The sequence below is a fragment of the Herpailurus yagouaroundi genome, unplaced genomic scaffold (assembly GCF_014898765.1).
Source record: "Herpailurus yagouaroundi ecotype Mexico unplaced genomic scaffold, PumYag 530, whole genome shotgun sequence".
NCBI classification, from domain to species: Eukaryota; Metazoa; Chordata; class Mammalia; order Carnivora; family Felidae; genus Herpailurus; species Herpailurus yagouaroundi.
In genome coordinates this window covers 6,341,516-6,362,837 of record NW_024412747.1, presented here as the reverse complement: position 1 = coordinate 6,362,837, position 21,322 = coordinate 6,341,516, and the positions used below count along the sequence as shown (strand labels likewise).

At 39.6% G+C, this 21,322-nt stretch overlaps 1 protein-coding gene and 1 long non-coding RNA gene across 6 annotated transcripts in view; one reads left to right on the top strand and one right to left on the bottom strand.

Moving 5' to 3' along the window:
- Positions 1-21,322, bottom strand: part of PCNX2 (pecanex 2) — a 302,926-nt gene that overhangs the window by 182,887 nt on the left and 98,717 nt on the right. For all 4 annotated transcript variants that reach the window (XM_040464986.1, XM_040464985.1, XM_040464988.1 and 1 more), the window contains exons 14-15: positions 19,931-20,041; positions 19,059-19,150 (exon numbers count right to left, since the gene is read on the bottom strand). In XM_040464986.1, the coding sequence (XP_040320920.1) occupies positions 19,059-19,150; positions 19,931-20,041 (203 nt within the window). The remainder of the gene's footprint in view (positions 1-19,058; positions 19,151-19,930; positions 20,042-21,322) is intronic.
- Positions 12,051-20,986, top strand: LOC121023238 (uncharacterized). 2 transcript variants are annotated; one of them, XR_005787314.1, is made up of 4 exons: positions 12,051-13,209; positions 19,615-19,704; positions 19,968-20,067; positions 20,184-20,986. It is a non-coding gene; the product is annotated as an uncharacterized LOC121023238 (long non-coding RNA). The 2 variants fall into 2 exon arrangements; XR_005787313.1 differs by having other exon boundaries at positions 12,057-13,209; positions 19,968-20,986.

The following is a 21,322-nucleotide window of genomic DNA, read 5'->3' as shown; positions in this document are numbered from 1 at the left end:
ATTAGTTAAGAAAAGTAGGAGAATCATACTTTTATATCAAGGGACCTAATTTTAAATGTTGGTTCTAAACAAATCTTAAACATGATAGAGGCCACAAACAAAACAAGTCTGTGGGTTGAATAGAGACAATATAGTAGGTTGTCAAAGAAAACACTGTGAAGAAAAGATAAAATATAAGGCAAAGAAAAAAACACATTTAAAGTGAGATATTTCTCTAAAGGAACCACTTAAGGATGCTTTCTGAAATGTATTTACTTCAAAGAAAGAAAGGAAGAAAGAAAGGCATTGTTTAGAGAGGATCTGATCCAAAAAAGATTAAAAAGTATACGAACAGATTAAAAGTAAATAAGCAATTATGAAGAAGGAATAATGAACACCATGTTATAAGCTTCAGTAAAATCAGGATGTCAATAGTACTGGGCTCACAGGGATGCTGTATAGATTATAGAAAGCATGTAAAATAATTAGTAGTTTCTAGGTCAAAGTAAGCTCTTTGTTGTTGTTGTTGCTTTAGCCATGACAAACTCTAGAAACTGAACCAGATAACAAAGGGAAAATATAGAGAGGAAATCCATAACAAAAGAATGAGCAAAATGGAAGACAAACAAAAAATCAATGAAACACTAAAGGAAAAAACAGGTCACATAAATAAAATCAATGTCATTAATCAAAAAGGAAGAGAGGGAAACTTTTCCCATTTGTAAGTCTTCAGTATGAAAAGTGAGACTAGGCATGACATCCAGAAAACCTAACCCAAGATAATCAAGTCTACTCAGTCTATTGCTTTTCTCCAAAACTTTGGAAAATAAGAAAGAATTCTATAAGAATTCAGGAAACATTCAAGTTGGTCTCATTCATGTTCTCAAAATGAAATAGGAAAGAGTGATACCTCCACTTCAGAGGCATAAATCCACAATAATATGGCTCATACTCTTGACAATGAGAAAACATCAGAGAATTTATAAAAATCTCAACTACGAAATAACTATGATGGGGGCATCTGGGTGGCTCAGTTGGTTAAGCATCCAACTCTTGATTTTGGCCCAGGTCACGATCTAATGGTTCACGGGATTGAGCCCCACACTGGGCTCTGCACTGACCGTATGGAGTCTGGTTGGGATTCTCCAGCTCCCTCTCTCTGCCCCTCCCCAGCTAGCATTCTTCCTCTTCCTCTTCCTCTTTCTCTTTCTTTCTCTTTCTCTCTCAAAATAAGTAAATAAACATTTTTTAAAAAAAGAATAAAAGAGGGGCGCCTGGGTGGCTCAGGTCATGATCTCATGGTCTGTGAGTTCGAGCCCCACATTGGGCTCTGTGCTGACAGCTCACAGCCTGGAGCTTGTTTCAGATTCTGTGTCTCCCTCTCTCTCTGACCCTCCCCTATTCAGGCTCTGTCTCTCTCTGTCTCAAAAAATAAATGAACATTAAAAAAATTTTTTTAAAAGAATAAAAGGGGAGACATCACTATAAACACTATAAGCATTAAAAAGACAATAAAGAATACTATGAATAAATTAATGTGTATAATTAGAAAATGTAGAGAAAATGGACAAATTCTTTGAAGAACACAACTATTTCAATAATAGATAATTTGAATAACTCTATATTTATTGAATTTTAGTTTAAAATCCTCCCATGAAGAAAACTCCAGGCCCACATGGCTTCACCTAAGAGTTCTACCAAACACTTCTTAAATGAATAATACCAATTCTATACAAACTCTTTTAATATAAAAGAAAGAAAATACATTCCAACTCACTTTATGAGGTCGTTACCCTATAATATAACAAGACAAAGCATCACTAGAAAAGAATGCTCAAAAACTAGAAACTTCGTGATCATAGATACAATATTTCTCAACAAAATATTAGTACATAAAATTGAGCAATGTATATAATGTATAATATATCATGACCAACTGGTGTTCATTTTTCAAATGCAAGATCAATTCAACATTCAAAAGTCAGTACAATTCATCTTATCAACAGATTAAAAGAAAAATTAATATGATCTCCTCAGTAGATGCAGGAAAAGCATATGGCAAATTTAATATCTATTAATGATAAAAACTCCCAGCAAACTAGGAATCTAAAGGAAATTACTCAGTCTGATAAAAAGGAATTCCACAGCTAACATTACACTTAATACTGAAAGAAAAACTAAATGTTTTTCCCCTAAGATTGGGAACAAGGCAAGAATATCTGATTTCAGCAGTTCTAATCACATTCCTCCTGAGATTTTTGCCAGGGCAATAAAGCAAGAAAAAGAAATCAGAGGTATATGGATTGGAGAAAGAAATAAAACTGTCTTTATTCACGGACAACATGGCCATCTATATATAAAATCTCAAAGAAGCCACAAAAAGGGAGGGGCCAAGATGGTGGAGCAGCATGGAAGTTCTCAGCTTCTCTTATCCCTGAAATGAAGCTAGATCAGCACCAAACCATTTTGCACACCTAGAAAATTAATCTGAGGATTGATCTGCATAACTTGAGTCACAGAACTTGGCAGGTACATAGCACAGAGAGGTGAACTGGGGAAGAGAGAAGCCACAGAGGGAGCTGTTTTGGGGGGAGAGAAGACAGAGAAAGAGAAAGAGGGGAGAGTGAAGGAAAATCACTTTCCCCAAAAGTAGCTGGAGAAAAAGGGAGAGTGGAAACACCCACAAGTGACTGAACAAGAAAGGGAGAAAGAAGAAAGGAGAGGGTTTCAATACCATTAGGACTCTATAAATAGGGGAGAGCACAGTTGGAAATTCCACAGCTTGATATCTGGAGGTGCTCTGGTGGGAAGGGCAAATCCTCAGTGGCAGGCAGCAAGGTCAGAGGGCTCTGTGGGGCACAGAGGGAGAAGTGGTTCTTCTGCTAGACGGGCATTTGATAGAGGCCTAACAGCCTCCCCACAGGCAAAGGTCCCAGCAGACCCCGAAAAACAGACACAATTGCTGGGATTGGAACAAAGACACCAGGGTGCAGTGAAACCTGGTGCTGACTGTGTGCTGTGTTTTGCCATAATTTCTAAACTTCTGCCACTGTGTGATTGCAGGAACTTTTCTGGGGCAAGTGTGCACCCAGCTACAATCTCTGAACCTCTGCAACAGCGCAACAGCGGGAACGTTCGGGGGCCAAGCCGGCACCTGGCAAATGCCTGGCAAGACACTCCCCCAGAGGGTAGGAGCGGGTCCAAGCCGAGGGGATCTCAGAAGCGAGGGGTTTAGAAACACAGCCCCATATGAGACATAATTCAGGAGGCAGGTATCGCCTAACAGGCTGATGGCTTAGACCCGGACAATATAGAAGTGAGGAGTGGACAGAAACCAGAGACAAAGGAGGGGTTCTTGATTGTTGGTCGGTGAGAGTGCAGAGTTCTAGTGCCAGAGACTGGGAATCTGGGTGATGCCATTTCACCTCTCCTGCGCGCGCACCACACTGATCCACCCCATTAAGCTAAGAAGCACCACCTAGTGGAGAATGGAGCTGTTACACCAAGCCCTGTCCAATTGTGCCAACCAAGCTCAGGCCCTAGAGGACCACCACAAGTCTCTCCCCCTGCTTAGTGCAGGACTATAAAGTGCTTCAAGGTTAGACCTCTAGAGGAAACTGGATGTAATTTTTTTCGGATTTCATTCTGTTCACAGGTCCATCTATTCTTTTTTTTTCTTTTCTTTTTCTTTTCTTATTCTTAGATACAGAAAGAAAAAAAATATTTTTCTTTACATTATTTAAAAAATTCTTTTTAATTTTTTTTACTATATATTTTTTATTTTATTGTAATTTTTAAATTCTATTTTACTTTCGTCATTTAATTTTATTCTATTTTATTGTATACTTTTTAAAAAAAATTTTAAATGTTTTCTTATTTTTTTCCCTTTATTTTCTTTCCCTTTTTTCTCTTTTCTGTCAAGCTTCTTTCAACAACCAGACCAAAACATACCTAGGATCTAGCTTCTTTTATTTGATTTTTTGTATTGTTTTCAATATTTAATTTTATTCTTTTTCGTCATCCAAAATGACAAAATGAAGCAATTCACCCCAAAAGAAAGAACAGGAAGAAATGACAGCCAGGGGCTTAATCAACACAGATATAAGCAAGATGTCTGAACTAGAATTTAAAATCATGATAATAAGAATACTAACTGGGGTTGGGGCGCCTGGGTGGCTCAGTTGGTTGAGCGTCCGACTTCAGCTCAGGTCACGATCTCACGGTTCGTGAGTTCGAGCCCCGCATCAGGCTCTGGGCTGATGGCTCAGAGCCTGGAGCCTGCTTCCAATTCTGTGTCTCCCTCTCTCTCTGCCCCTCCCCCATTCATGCTCTGTCTCTCTCTGTCTCAAAAATAAATAAACATTAAAAAAAATTAAAAAAAAAAAGAATACTAACTGGGGTTGAAAAAAAGCATAGAATCCCTTTCTGTGGAGATAAAAGAAGTAAAATCTAGTCAGGATGAAGTAAAAAATGCTATAACTGAGATGCAATCTCGAATGGATCCCACTGCAGCAAGGATGGGTGAAGCAGAGCAATATAAGCAATATAAGACAAAATTATGGAGAATTATGAAGCAGGAAAAAAGAGGGAAATGAAGGCAAAAGAGCATGATATAAGAATTAGAGAAAATGGTGACTCTAAAAAGGAGTAACATCAGAATCAGGAGTCCCAGAAGATAAAGAGGGAGAAAAGGGGGTAGAAGGTTTATGTGAGCAAATCATAGTGGGAAAGTTTCCTAACTTGGGGAAAGACACAGACATAAAAATCCAAGAAGCACAGAGAACTCCCATTAGAGTCAATAAAAACCAAGCATCAACAAGGCATATCATAGTCAAATTCACAGAATACACAGACAAGGAAAGAATTATGAAAGCATAAAGGGGGGGAAAAAAGTCCTTAGCCTATAAGGGAAGACAGATCAGGCTCGCAGCAGACCTATCCACAGAAACTTGGCAGGCCAGAAAGGAGTGGTGGGATATACTCAACGTGCTGAATTGGAAAAATACACAGCCAGGAATTCTTTATCCAGCAAGGCTGTCATTCAAAACAGAAAGTGAGATAAAGAGTTTCCCAGACTAACAAAAACTAAAGGAGTTAGTGACCACTAAACCAGCCCTGCAAGAAATTTTAAGGGGGACTCTCTGAGGGGACAAAAGACAAAACAAAACAAAACAATAGCAAAAGCAACAAAGACTAGAAAGGACTAGAGAACACCACCAGAAAATCCAAATCTACAGGCAACACAATGGCACTAAATTCCTAACTTTCAGTACTCGCTCTAAATGTCAATGGACTAAACGCTCCACTCAAAAGACATAGGGTATCAGAATGGATAAGAAAACAAGATCCATCTATATGCTGTTTACAAGAGACACACTTTAGACCTAAAGACACCTTCAGATTGAAAGTAAGGGGATGGAGAACCAACTATCATGGTAATGGTCACCAAAAGAAAGCTGGAGTAGCCGTTATATCAGACAATCTAGATTTTAAAATAAAGACTGTAACAAGAAATAAAGGGCATTATACCATTAAAGGGCATTAAGGAGTCTATCCACCACAAAGAACTAACAATTGTAAACATTTATGCCTCCAACGTGGAGAAACCCAAATATAGATACCGATTTATCACAGAGAACCTCATTGATAGTAATACCATATTAGGGGACTTCAACACCCTACTTACAGCATGGACAGATCATCTAAGCAGAAGATCAACAAGGAAACAATAACCTTAAATGACACACTGGACTGGATGAACAGATATATTCAGAACATTTCATCCTAAAGCAGCAGAATACATGTTCTCAAGTGCAAATGGAACATTCTCCAGAATAGATCACATACTGGGACACAAATTGGCCCTCAACAAGTCCAAAAAGATCTAGATCATACTGTGCATATTTTCAGACCACAATGCTATGAAACTCAAAATCAACCACAAGATAAAAATTGGAAAGAAAACGAATACTTGGAGATTAAAGAACATCCTACTAAAAAATGAATGGGTTGGGGTGCCTGGGTGGCTCAGTTGGCTAAATGTCCAACTTCAGCTCAGGTCATGATCTCACAGTTCATGGGTTCGAGCTCCACATCAGGCTCTGTGCTGACAGCTCAGAGCCTGGAGCCTGCTTCAGATCCTGTGTCTCCCTCTCTCCCTGCCCCTCCCTCACTCATGCTCTGTCTCTCTCTCTCCCTCTCTCTCTCTCTCTCTCTCTCTCTGTCTCTGTCTCTGTCGCTGTCTCTCAAAAATAAATAAACATTAAAGAAAAAAGAATGAATGGGCTAACCAAAAACTTAAAGAGGAAATTAAAAAGTACATGGAGGCCGATGAAAGTGATAACATGACAGCCCAAAACCTCTGGGATGCAGCTGCAAGTGGTCATAAGAGGGAAATATATAGCAATTCAGGCCTTCCTAAAGAAGCAAAAAAGTTCTCAGATACACAATCTAACCTTACACCTTAATGAGCTGGAAAAAGAACAGAAAAGAAAACCCAAAACCAGCAGAAGATTGCAAATAATGAAGATTAGAACAGAAATCAATGCTATTGAAATAAAACAAAACAAAACCAATAAACAAACAAAAAATAGTAGAAGAGATCAATGAAATCAGTAGCTGATTCTTTGAAAGAATTAACGAAACTGACAGGCCCCTAGCCAGTTTGATCAAAAATAAATAGGAAAGGACCCAAATAAATAAAATCAAGAATGAAAGAGGAGAGATCACAACCAACACTGAAGAAATACAAACAATAATAACACAATATTATGAGCAATTATATGTCAATAAATTGGGCAACCTGGAAGAAACGGACAAATCCCTAGAGACATATAAACTACCAAAACTGAAACAGAAAGAAATAGAAAACTTGAACAGACCCATAACCAGTAAAGAAATCAAATCAGTAATCAAAAAATCTCCCAAAAAACAAGAGTCCAGGACCAGATGGCTTTCCAGGGTAATTCTACCAAACATTTAAAGAAGAATTAATACCTACTCTTTTGAAGCTGTTCCAAAAAGAAAAAAAAAAAAAAAAGAAAAGAAAAAGAAGAAAAGAAATGGAAGGAAAACTTCCAAACTCATTCTATGAGGCCAGCATTACCTTGAGTCCAAAATCAAAGACCTCACTAAAAAGGAGAACTACAGACCAATTTCCCTGATCAACATGGATGGAAAAATTCTTAACAAGATACTAGCCAGCCAGATCCAACAATACATTAAAAGAATTATTCACCAAGATCAAGTGGGATTTATTCCTGGGATGCAGGGCTGGTTCAATATCTGCAAATCAATCAAAGTGAAATCGATCACATTAATAAAAGAAAGAATAAGAACCACACAACCCTCTCAATAGACACAGAAAAAGCATTTGACAAAATACAGCATCCTTTCTTGATAAGAACCCTCAAGAAAGTATGGATAGAAGGATAATACCTCAAGATCATAAAAGCCATCTACGAAAGACCCACCACTAATATCATCCTTAATGGGGAAAAACTGAGAGCTTTTCCTCTAAGGTCAGGTACACAACAGGGTTGTCAACTCTCGGCACTGTTTTTCAACATAGTATTGGAAGTCCTAGCCTCAATACTCAGACAACACAAAGAAATAAAAGTCATCCTAATTGGAAAGGAGGAGGTCAAACTTTCACTCTTCGCAGACGACATGATACTCTGTATGGAAAAACCCAAAAGATTCCACCAAAAAACTGCTAGAACTGCTCCACAAATTCAGCAAAGTTGCAGGATATAAAATCAATGCACAGAAATCGGTTGCATTTCTATACACCAATAATGAAACAGCAGAAAGAGAAGCCAAAGAATCGATCCTATTTACAACAGCACCAAAACCCATAAAATACCTAGGAATAAACCTAACCAAAGAGGTGCAAAAGCTATACACTGAAAACTATAGGAAGCTTATGAAAGAAACTGAAGAAGACACAAACAAATAGAAATACATTCCATGTTCATGGATTGGAAGAACAAATATTTTTAAACGTCCATACTACCCAAAGCAATCTACATATTCAATGCAATCCCTATTAAAATAACACCAGCATTCTTCATAGAGCTAGAACAAACAATCCTAATATTTGTATGGAGCCAGAAAAGACCCTGAATAGACAAAGCAATCCTGAAAAAGAAAACCAAAGCTGGAGGAACGACAATTCTGAACTTCAAGCTGTATTACAAAGCTGTAATCATCAAGACATTATGGTACTGACACAAAAACAGACACATAGATCAATGGAACAGAATAGAGAACCCAGAAATGGATCCACAAACTATGTGGCCAACTAATCTTTGACACAGCAATGGAATAAAGACAGCAGCAAATGGTGTTAGGGGAAACTGGACAGAGACATGCAGAAGAATGAACCTGGAACACTTTACTACACCCTACACAAAAATAAACTCAAAATGGATGAAAGATCTAAAGATAAGACAGAAAGCCATCAAAATCCTAGAGGAGAAAGCAAGCAAAAACCTGCTTGCTTCGGCCACAGCAACTTCTTACTCAACACGTCTCTGGAGGCAAGGGAAATAAAAGCAAAAATGAACTAGAGGCAAGAGAAATAAAAGCAAAAATGATCATCAAGATAAAAAGCTTCTACACAGCAAAGGAATCAATCAGCAAAACTAAAAGGCAACCGATGGAATGAGAGAATATATGTGCAAATGACATATCAGATAAAGGGTTAGTATCCAAAATCTATCAAGAACTTACCAAACTCAACACCCAAAAAAACAATCCAGCGAAGAAATGGGCACAGGACATGAACAGACACTTTTCCAGAGAAGACATCTAGATGGCTAATAGGCACACGAACAAATGCTCAGCGTACTCATCACCAGGGAAATACAAATCAAGACCACAATGACACACCACCTCACACCTACAAAACAGATAAACATAAAGGAAGGGAAGCAAAAATATAAAAACAGGGAGAGGAAAATAACAGAAGAGACGCTTAAATACAGAGAACAAACTGAGGGTTGTTGTGGGTTTTGTGGGTAGGGGACGGGCTAAATGGGCAAGGGACATTAAGGAGAACACTTGCTGGGATGAGCACTGGGTGGTATACATAGGGGATGAAACACTGGATTCTACTCCTAAAATCACTGCACTATGTGCTAACTAACTTGGATGTAAATTTAAAAAAATAAAATTAAATTTAAAAAAATAAGCTACAAAAAAGCTACTAGAATAAGTATTTAACAAGGTTCCAAGATACTACCCTAAATATACAACAATAAGTGTATATATTATCAATGAACAATCAGAAACTTCAATTATACAATACCACTTAATGATAGTGTCAAACACACATATAATACAAACATGTTTACTTTGAAAGAAACTGCCAAACTGTTTTCTAAAATGGCTACACAATTTTCCAACCCTGCTAGAATGAATCAGAGTTCTTGTTGCTGCACATCCTTACCAGCATTTGGTGTTGTTAGTGTTCTGGATTTGGACCATTCTGATAGCTGTGTAGTAATATCTTCTTGTTATGTGCTTTTAGTTTCAAATTCCACTTGTTCATTGCTGATATATAGGAAAGTGAATAACTTTTACATATTAACCTTGTATCCTCCAATATTGCTAAACCACTTATTAGTTCTAGGGAGTTTTTTGTCATCAATTTTTTAATTTTCCACATAGAAAATCATGACATCTCTGAAGACACAGTTTTATTTCTTCCTTACCAAGCAGTACACCTTTATTTCCTTTTCTTATCTTATTGCATTAGGCAGGGCGTCCAATATAGATTGAGAAGGAATAGTAAGAGAGGACATCCTTGCCTTCTTCCTGATATTAGTGGGAAAACTAGTTTCTCACCATTACAATGTGAGCCATACGTATTTTGTAGAAGTTCTTAGATCAAGTTAAGGAAATTCTCTACTAATTCTAGTTTTCTGGGAGTTTTTATCATGAATGGTTGCTGGATGTTTTCAAATGATTTTTTCTGCATCTGTTGATATGATCATGTGATTTTTCTTCTTTAGCCTGTTGATGTGATTGATTACATTATTTGATTTTTGAATATTGAACAAGCCTTGCATACCTCAGATAAATTCCATTTGGTCATGGTATATAATTTTTTTTATACATTGTTGGATATGACTGGGTAATACTCTGTTGAGGATTTTTTGCATCTGTTCATGACATTAATCTGTACTCTTCTTTTCATGTAATGTCTTTGGTTTAAGTGTTAGAATAATTCTGATCTCATAGAATGTATTAAGAAGAATTCCTTTTGCCTCTACCTTCTAAAACAGATGGTGGAGAATTGGTATAATTTCTTCACTAAATGTTTGGTAGAATTCAACAGTGACCCTCTTTGAGCCTGGTGCTTTTTGTTTCAAAAGTTTGTTAATTATTGATTCAATTTCTTTAATAAATGCAATCCTAATCAGATAATCATTTTCCTTGGATGAGTCTTTGGTGGATTACATCTTTCTAGGAACTGGCCCATTTCATCTACGTTATCTAGACTGAGTTATTCACAATACTACTTTATCATCCTTTTAGTGTCCATGGAATCTATAGTGGATATCCCCTCATTTATTTCTATAATTAGTAATTTGCATCTCCTCCCTTTTTTTTTTAATTGGCCAGGGTACAGGCTTATTAATTTTATCAATCTTTTTTTTTAAAAACCAGCTCTTTGTTTTATATATTTTCTCTATCAATTTCCATTTTTCAATGCCATTGATTTTTTTGTTCTAACTTTTAGTATTTATTTTCTTTTGTTTACTTCAGAATTAATTTGCTCTTCTTCTTCTAGTTTCCTAAGGTGGAAGTTTAGATTATTGATTTTAGATCTTTTTTTCTTTTCTAATATATACATTTCATGCTACATTTGACCCTAAGCATTGCTTTTGCTGAATCCTACTCAATTTGATAAGTTGCATTTTCATTTTCATTTCATTCAAAACATTATTTAAATTCTTCTTGAGATTTCTCCTTTGATCCATGTGCTACTTAGAAGTGTGTTGTTTAGGAGCATCTGAGTGGCTCAGTCGGTTGAGCATCTGACTTTGGTTCAGGTCACGATCTCACGGTTCATGAGTTTGAGCCCTGCATCAGGCTCTGTGCTGACAGCTCAGAGCCTGAAGCCTGCTTCGGATTCTGTGTCCCCCTCTCTCTCCATTCCACCCCTGCTTGTCCTCTGTCTCTTTCAAAAATGAATAAACATTAAAAAAAAGAAGTGTGTTGTTTAATCTCCATATATTTTGGAATTTTTAATTCCATTGTGGTCTGAAAGCAGACACAGTATGCTTTCTATTCTTAAATGTGTTAATAAGTGTTTTATGGCCTAAGATGTGGTCTGCCTTAGTGAATATTTCCTGTGAGTTTGAGAAGAATGTGTATTCTGCTATTGTTGGATGAAGAAGTCTACACATGTCAATATATTCCGTTGATTAATGATTCTGTAGAGTTCATCTACGCCCTTACTGATTTTCTGCCTTCTGGATCTGTCCATTTATGATAGAGAGGTATTCAAGTCTCCTATTACAATAGTGGATTCATCTTTTTCTCCTTATAATTTTATCAGTTTCCCCTTCAAATATTTTGATATTCTGCTGTTAGGTACATACACGCTCAGGATTGTTATGTCTTCTTGGAGAGCTGATCCTTTGAATATTATGTAATGCTCCTCTTTATCTCTGAAAACTTCTCTTGCTCTGAAGTCCACTCTATTGCTCTGCAGTATGAAATCAATACAGCCATTCTCTTCTTTTTTCTTTCTGTATTTTTTTTAGAGGGAGAGCAAGAGCAGGGGAGAAGGGCAGAGGAAGGGGGAGACAGAAAATGAGAGGGAGAGGGAGAGGGAGAGGGGGAGGGGGAGGGAGAGAGGGAGAGAGAGAGAGAGAGAGAGAGAGAGAGAGAGAGAGAGAGAGAATCTTAAGCAGGCTCCACAATCAGCGCAGAGCCTGACACAGGGCTCGATCCCACAACCCTGGGATCATGACCTGAGCTGAGAACAAGAATCAGACACTCAACGGACTGAGCCCCCAGGCACCCTATATTTTTGCTTTCTTTTTATTAGTTTTAGCAAGGTACATATTTCTCCATCCATTTACCTCCAAGATGTATGTGTCTGTATATTTAAAGTGGATTTCTTCTGGACGATATATAGGTGGGTCTCGTTCTTTGATCCTCTCTGACAATCTCTGCCTTTCAATCAGTGCATTTGCACCATTAGTGTGTACAGTGATTATTGATATAGTTGGATTAATACTTGCTATATTTGTTACTGTTCCTTATTCATTGCCCTTGGTCTTTGTTCCTGTTTTTGTCTTTCACTCTTTTTCTGCCTTTTGTAGTTTTAATTGATTTCATATGATTTCATTTTCTCTCCTTTATTAACATATCAGTTATACCTCTTTTTTAATGTTCTTTTAGTCGTCGCCCTAGAATGTGCAATATCCATTTATAATTAAGTCAAGTCCACTTTCAAATAACACTGTGCCACTTTATGGGTAATGCAAGTACTCACAACAACTATACACTTACATTTACTTGATTATGTGATTGCAATAAATAGAAAAAACGGAAATATTTATTTCTCCCTCACTTATTCCTTCCCTGATAATCTTCCCTCCTTTATGTCGTTCTGAGTGTCAGTCCTACATTATTCTTCTTTTCTCTGAAGAACTTCTTTTAACATGTCTTGCAAGGCAGGTCTACTGGCAACCAATCTCCTTCAACAAATCACTTCTGAAGGATCATTTTTCAGGGTACAGAATTATAGCTTGGTGAGTTTTTTTTTTTTTCTCTCAATACCTTAACTATTTCCCTCCACTCTTGTTTTGCTTGAGTTGTTTCCTGTCATGAGTCAGCTTAGGCTGTCATAGCAAAATACAGTGTGTGTATTACTAAGCACGATGTCTTAAACACCATAAATTTATTTCTCACAGTTCTGAAGTCAGGAGGCCACGGATTATGGTGCCAGCATGGTCAGATGCTGATACAGGCTCCCTTCTGGGTTTGCAGATGGCCACTTGCTCTCTGTGTCTTCACACAGCAGTGATTTCTCTTCTTACAGGGGCACTAGTCCCATCATGAGGGCCCCACCCTCTGGACCTCATCTAAACTGAATTATCTCCCCAAAGCCCATTAGGATTTCAACAGTTGAATTTGGGGAAAACAACTCAGTCTGTAACAGCTCCTGAGCAGAAACCACATACAATTCTTATCTTTGCTCCTCCAAAGGTAAGATAATTCTTCCTCCAGTTTCCTTCAAGATTTTTTCTTTGATCTTTGGTTTTCAGCATTTTGAATGATATGCACTGGTTTAGTTTTTGTTGTTTTTGTTGATGTTTTGAATTCATCTGCTTGGTGTTTTTTGAGTTTCCTGAATTTGTGGCTTGGTGTCTGACACTAATTTGGAGAAATTCTCAGTCATTAATGCTTCAAAGTATATTTTTCTACTCCTTTTTCTCTTTCTTCTCCTTCTGACATTTTCATTACACGTATGTTTCATCTTTTGTAGTTGTTCCACAGTCCTTGGATATTTTGTTGTCTTCAGTCTTTTTCTCTTTGCTTTTTCATTCTGGAAGTTTCCAGTGACATAGCCTTAAGCTCAGAGATTCTTTCCTCAGCTATGTCCATTAAAAGCATTCTTTGTTTCTATTACAGTGTTGTTTTCTTTCACCAGCATTTCCTTTTGATTCTTCTTGAAAATTTCCATCTCTCTGCTTATACTGTCCATCTGTCCTTGCATACTGTCTACTTCATCCTTTAGCATATTAATCATAATTGTTTTACATTCCCAATCTGATAATTCCCACATCTCTGCTATATCTAAACCTGATTCTGATGTTTGCTCTATCCATTCCAACTGTGTTTTATGGCTTTTAGTATGCCTTGTAATTTTTTTTCTTGATAGCCAGACATGACACACTGGGTAAAAGGAACTGTGGTAAACAGGTCTTTAGTGATGTGATGTTAAGGCATGGGGGGAGAAGTATTTTATAGTCCTATGATTACTGCTCAGCTTTTTAGTGAGCCTGTGCCTCTGGACTATGAACTTCATAAGTGTTTCTGAGTGCTGCTTAGGTAAGACAGAATGGTGGGGCTGGACTGGAGTTGGTATTTCCTTTCGCCCACATGGAAGGTTAGAGCCAACTGGAGTTTGGCATTTCCCTTCCTCTAAGTCAGTTAGGCTCTTAAAAATCCCAGTAGTTTAGGCTGTGGGGAAATCATGAGGTCAGGCCTTGTTAAGAAGAGAATGCTCTTCTTGTTAAGAAGAGAATGCTCTTCTTGTTAAGAAGAGAATGTTTACTCTTCCCCTCCACCTACTAAAAGCAAGAGTTGGATTTTGGGATTTTTCTTCAATATTCACTGTGAGAACCTGTTCCAAGCTCCTGGAGGTAAAACTCACAAAATTGTGCAGCCTCCTGGAGAAGTGGACCCCCTGGGAGATATTAACTCTCAGACTTGCCCAGACTGAGCCTTCGGCAATTCCTTGATTATGGTTCAGGTTTTCCCACCTTTGTACTCATTCCCATGGAGGTTCCTGCTGCAGGAGCTTGTGATCCCCTGTATCTACCTGTCCGTCTCTCCAATTTAGGAAGCAGTGATTTGCTTGCTTCTTGCCTTCTCTGATGGATCCAAAAAGAGTTGTTGATTTTTTTAAATTTGTTCAACTATTTACTTAGTGTTAGGATAAAGTAACAACTTTCCAACCCTTCACATACTGGACCAGAAACCAGAAGCCAGTAATTGTCTTTTGACCAAGCTTCCAAGGTAATTCGATGGGGGAAATGTTAGTCTTTTCAACAATCGTGTCAGCGAATCTCAATCTTTACCTCATCTCATACACAAAAATCAACTCAAAGTGGGTCAGAGATCTAAATGTAAAAGCTGCAACTATAAAACTTCGAGGAAAAAAATGTTTGTGACCTTGTGTTAGACAAATATTTTTTAGACAGGACATAAGAAGTGCAAACCATAAAATAAGTAATTGACAAATCGGATTTCCTTATAATTAAAATGTCTACTCTTTGATAAATGCTGTTAATCAAATGAAAAGACAAGCCAAGGACTAGAAAAAAATATATGTACACTATATATTTGATAAAGGACTGGTATTCATAGCATGTAAAAAAAAAAAAAAAAAAACCTCTTATATCTCAGTAAGAACATATAATGCAATTTTTTTAAATGGGCAAAAGACTTTAACAGATTTTTCACCAGAAAAGATACACAAGTAGCAAGCTAAAGTATGGCACATACTTGACAACAGTCATTATTAGAGAAATGCAAATTATAGCCACAATCAGATACTAGTTCATACTGGGATGAGTACTATTTTTAAAAACTATTACAAATTTTAAGTGCTAGAAAGAATCTGGAACACTTGGAAATCTCAAAGACTCTGAAGGGATCAAAAATGGTGCACACTTTGAACAACAGCCTGGCAGTTTCTTACGAAGTTAAACATTGATTAACCACTTGACCCAGCAATACCACTCCTAAGTATTTACTAAAAATAATAAAAACACATATCCACACTAATACCTGTACACAAATGTTTATAGAAGTTTTATCTGTAATTTGGGGTGCCTGGGAGGCTCAGTCAGTTAAGCATCTGACTTTGGCTCAGATCATGATCTAAGGGTTCGTGGGTTCAAGCCCCGCATCAGGCTCTGTGCTGTCAGCTAGGAGCCTAGAGCCTGCTTCAGATTCTGTCTCCCTTTCTCTCTGTGCCCCATGCCTCCCACCCCGCTCATATGGCACACTCTTTCTCTCTCTCTCTTAAAGGTAAATAAACATTAAAAAAATTATTCTTAAAAAAAAGTTTTCTCTATAATTTTCAAAAACTGGAAATAACCACAGAAATACTACTCGGCGATAAAAAAGAAAAACTACTGACATGTGTAACAACATGGTAGGATCTCAAAAGCATTCTGCTAAGTGAAAGAAGTCAAACTCTCAGAAAGCTACATGTTGTATAATTCCATTTATTTGAGATTCGAGAAAAAGCAAGACTGGAATGACAGAAAGCAGATCAGCAGTGGCAGAAACCTGGGCATGGGAGAGAAAGGACTACAAAGGAGCACAGAGAACACTCGGGGGAAGTGGAATTGTTCTATATCATGATTGTGATGTGTGTATTGTGATACTATTAAAGAATTCATAATAAATAATATTTTGATGATATTTGATTATATACAGTCATCAAAACTCATATAATTATATATTTAAAACCCATGAATTTTATCGTATGAAGTTGTGTTTTATAAGTTATAACCACAGAAATCAATTCAGTCATAGCCAAAGGTTACAGTAGGACGAAGAGGGTGGCTTATGAAGGGGTACCAGGGAACCTTGGAGTTGGTGCAAACATCGCTCAACTTGAGTGTGGTGTTAGTTACATGACTACATACATCCATCAAAACTTACCTAAGTGTATATATTAAAAAGGTAAATTTTACAGTATAGAATTTATATCCCAGTAAATCAGATTTCTTAAATGTATGGAAACAAAAAACAACAGGTGTTGGCAAGGATGTGGAGAGAAAGGAACCCTTGTACACGGTTGGTCGGGATGCAAACTGGTGTAGTGACTGTGGAGAACAGGATGGGGGTTCCTCGAAAAATTAAAAATAGAACAACCCTACAGTCCAGCAATCACACTACTGGGTATTTATGCAAAGAATATAAAAACCCTAATTCAAAGGGATGCATGTACCCCTAGGTTTGTAGTAGTATTATCTACAATGGCCAAACTATGGAATCAGCCCAAGTGTCCACTGACCAATGAATGGATAAAGATGTGGTGTGTGTGTGTGTGTGTGTGTGTGTGTGTATTAAGGAGTGCCCTTGCTGTGATGAGTACCAAGTGTTGTGTGGAAATGTTGAATCACTAAATTGCACACGTGAAACTAACATAGCACTGTACGTTAACTAACTGGAATTAAACTGAAAACTAAACACCAAGAACAAAAAAATTAAAAATACTCTTAAAAAATTAAAATACAAAACAATAAAAAATTAAAATGCGTGAAAAATATATATGTAAACAGACACCGAAACACAACAGAGTAAGTAATAAACAAAGGGTCCTGTGCGCAAGAGCTTGTGACCCCCGAGCTTTACAGACAGATGTACAGTCCTCAGAAGTACAAGGACTCAGAAAATAATCCATGTACTTTTCCTGAATAAAACCGTGACAGAATAGAAGAATGTATTTCAAAAGAAAGAACACCAGAAACATTGATTCCTTCTGTAATGACTGTTCTACATGATGGTGTAAACGTGGTGACAGTGTCCCCACCAGCACGTAAGTTACCTTTGTGCATTAGAAGAAGGAATCTTCCTCCTCCCCTTTTTCTATGCGAAAGAAACTACCTATACGAAAGGGATGGAAGGAGTGAGGGAGGAAATCAGGCCATTGAGGGTCACAGACAAATTCATGGGAACGCCCTGGGAGAGGATCATGTCGCACCCCCCATCTTCCACAAGTGGGAATAAACAATGACCTTTCTGCCGCCCACAATGATGCATTTAATAAGACTGTAAGTTACTCTTTTGAAAGAGTTGGCTAAGAAGTGTCATTTGCTAGATCTTAAAAACCCTATGGAACATGCGTTATTTTTACCTTCTCTTTCACATTAAATTTCTATTTTATCAGACGTACCTGTTGTTTGAAACATTAAATGTGGGATGTCCATAAAGTCAACAAATGTGTGTAATATTAATTAAATTTTCCTGAACGAAGATGCCCCCAACATTACGTGTATTACTGTCTTCAGACTTTATGGGCACTCTACAATTCTATAATACTGAAAATGAGCAGGAGTGTTCCCTGTCTACACCACCTCATGGCCCAAATTCCTGCTGTCTGAAGGCAGCTTGTGCTTCTTCGCCCATGTTTCTCCATATTTCCAGGTGACATATTATTTTGTTATTTCTTTTTTTTTTTAATGTTTTATTTATTTTTCAGAGATAGAGGCAGAGCATGAGCAGGGGAGGGGTAGGAAGAGGGAGACGCAAACTGAAGCAGGCTTCAGCTCGGAGTTGTCGGCACAGAGCCCAGCGCACTTGAACACACGAACCGTGAGATCATGACCTGAGCCGAAGTTGGGAACTTAACTGACTGAACCACCCAGGCGCCCCTGTTATTTCATGATCTTTTTCTATCTTAGATTTTATCTGCTGGCTTTCCAGTGTGGGAGACAGGATTAAGACAGCCCAGGGGCACCTGGGTGGCTCAGCCGGTTAAGCGTCCGACTTCAGCTCAGCTCATGATCTCGCGGTTCGTGAGTTCAAGCCCCACGTCGGGCTCTGTGCTGACAGCTCAGAGCCTGGAGCCTGCTTCGGATTCTGTGTCTCCCTCTCTCTCTGCCCCTCCCCCGCTCATGCTCTGTCTCTCTATCAAAAATAAGTAAACATTAAAAAAATTAAAAAGAAAAAAAAGGCAGCCCTGATGGTCACACTCACACAAACTCGCTCACACGCACTTCCCTTCCCCATATAACTGTCATTCCAGTCGCCACAAATACAAAGAATTGTTCACAGCTGAGCCACTGCATGCATAGTAATTACCTCTGGTTTTCAGACACAACTTTCTGTTTTCCTGAGGTCAATGCTCATCTTGTGTTTTCATCCTCGTGGGCCTCCCTTGCTGCCCTCCTGAGCGTCAACTTTCTCCATCTGGAGAAGTCTACGGGTCCTGTTTTCTAGATTTTAAAACCATGTTGCTGTCGTACCCTCTCCCGTTCTCCGTCCACATAGCTTTACGCCATTGGATCTCTTTACTGCCTTTTGAGCGATACTTCAGAAAGCAGGGAGGGTCAACCCAACAGGTCCCGTTGACCGCCATGCTAGGCAGAGGCCCAGGATCAGTAAGCAGGCCAGAGGGGCAGGTGCAGAGCGGGATGAGACCACGTGGCTCTGTGATTCCTATTAATCAGGTATCTTAAGATGTCTTCTAACGCCACCGAGGCCCCACCCTCGGGGCCCTGCCTCTCCTGATGTGCTCAGATCCGCCTGAACCCCCAGTTGGTTTACTGAATGGGAGGAGAAGGGCAGAGGCCCTGGGTCCTCACGCCTACCTTCACGGCGCTGAAGCAGAGCACGTGGAGTAGGGCAGCGGAGGCGGCACTCCGGGCCACGCTGTAAACAGCCGACGTCATCCCGGAAACGGCTGAAACACAAACACCAACGGTCTCGTGGTCAATAAATGTAACGACGCGAGGAGACGGTGGCGGGTCTGGAATACAAGATGTCTGCCGGGGGTGGAGGGGGGCAAAGAGGAAGTCCGAGGGGGCAGGCAAAAGCACTGGATGACTGTTACTAGGAGAAAGACAGACCACTTACTAAACATGCAGGAGGAAAGCATTTAGAGAGAACTGGGGGCACCATTCATAGAAGACTGCGTGAACAGGCCCCGTGAGGACGTAGGGAGACCTCCTTGTTTACAGTTGAAAGCTGCTGGCCACGATAAACCTCGCGGGTGAAGGTTTCCACAGAAGGGGGTCAGAGAGAGAGATGAGTGTAATGAACAAGCAACGCTAGCACGTGTGTGCGTGTGTGTGTGTGTGTGTAATGAGGTGGTCATAGTACTGATCACCAGCAACGCCCGAGTGCTTCATGTACAATTTCATTTAGTTTTTACAGAACCCCTAGGAGATCCACATGTTCATTTCCATTTAGAGAAGCATGAACTTTAAAGTTAAGCAACCGGCACAAAGTCTCCAGGTAAGGATTAGGCGAGGTTTTATCCACCTCGGTGGGAATCTAAAGTGCCACGCCAAGGGAGGGTCCACACAGGCGGAGACACGGGTCCCCTGTCTGTCCAGATGCACGCATGAAGCCGTTTAGTGCTCATGACAAAGAAAACCTAGCTGTCCGGACTCTCACTCCACTCAGCCCTTATCGGAACTTCAGACTCCTTTACAGGAAGAGTAGGATGTCAATGACCTACCAGAACCTCCAAAAAACAGCATGTCAATCTGTTCCAGAAGGTAAACGCAGAAAGTGTCGATCTGCGGGAAGAGCCCAAGGAGGGAAATCGCAGGGAAGCAATATAAAAATACTGGAAGTGAACAGACAAAGTTGACGGTAAGTGTGCGGCCGATGGCCACCAGTCCCCGAGGCAATCCCGCCTGCTCCCGTTCCAGCACCCGGCCCGCCCTGCCCGTGTCCTGGAGGCAACACTGGACTCCTTGCACCCACAGAAGGAAGGTCTGCAGGCCGAGTGGAAACATGCCTGCAGAAGTAACAAGGGGCCGTGTCCGAGGAAGAGGCCTAGACGAGGGCCCAGGAGAGACCTCGGGTGGTGAGGGAGGCAGTGGACCAGTCCACAGTTTGCAAGAGCAGCTTTGCATGTGGGGGGCATGAGCATGGGAGGAGAATCTGGGAAACTCCAGAAATAGGCAAACCTAAAGGGTGGTAGGTGGGCGGGTCTCTCCCTGCACGGGGGCAGGGGGTGCAAACATCGGAGCTGGGGGCTCCTCACTTTGTGCCTCTGTCCCCTGGTGCACTTGACGTGCTGAGCATCACCACATCTACATGCCAACCACAGATTCGAGTTCAGTGGGAACTCCAGGTTCGCAGAGGAACAAGGGAGGGTGGTGATTAAGACGCCACCACAGGTGATGGTGGGGCACTGAAGGGACTGACTCCCTGGACACTGGAGCATCTGGGACATGAAGGTAGCCCTGCCTGGCCAGAGGACCGTGTTCCGTCCCAAAATTGTAACAGTGCAGCTGGATAAAACATCCACATGCCAGGACTCCACCTGTCCCCCAGATCATTTGTTAGAGGAAATAAGACGTACCAGAGCTGCGTTTCACAGCTACTTCCCTATTATCCTCCCTTGCTCAAGTCTTTGTAAGTTGGCTTTCATAGAAACACAGAATCTCCCATTCCTTCTGCTATAATACATCTGTCTTCTGTCTCAGTTTATTGAGTAGCATGTCAATGTAGTTCGATACTGGTAAGCCTTAATAAAACTAAGGAAATTTGATTTGAAATCCCATATGCCCAAATGTTGGAACTATGTGCTAACACCGTGCATAAACCACAGTCAACAGTGGGAGTGGGGATGGTGGGGGGGGGGGGGGGGGGGGGTTTGCATATATTTCTGAAAAATCAGAAATGTAAACTTTCCATTGTGAAATTGTAGAAACGAGAGTATCTGTACGGTCCCATGCTCTTGCTAGTAGTGGCTTAAAAAGTAAGTATGGGACAATCCCCTCTACAATAATACTGGGGAACTGTTTCAACTCTTTTGCAGTTGGAACGGTGTTTTGCTACACGTGGTGATTTTGCTGTAATGTTTTCTGTGGCAAGATTTCAACGATATTGTAAAAAC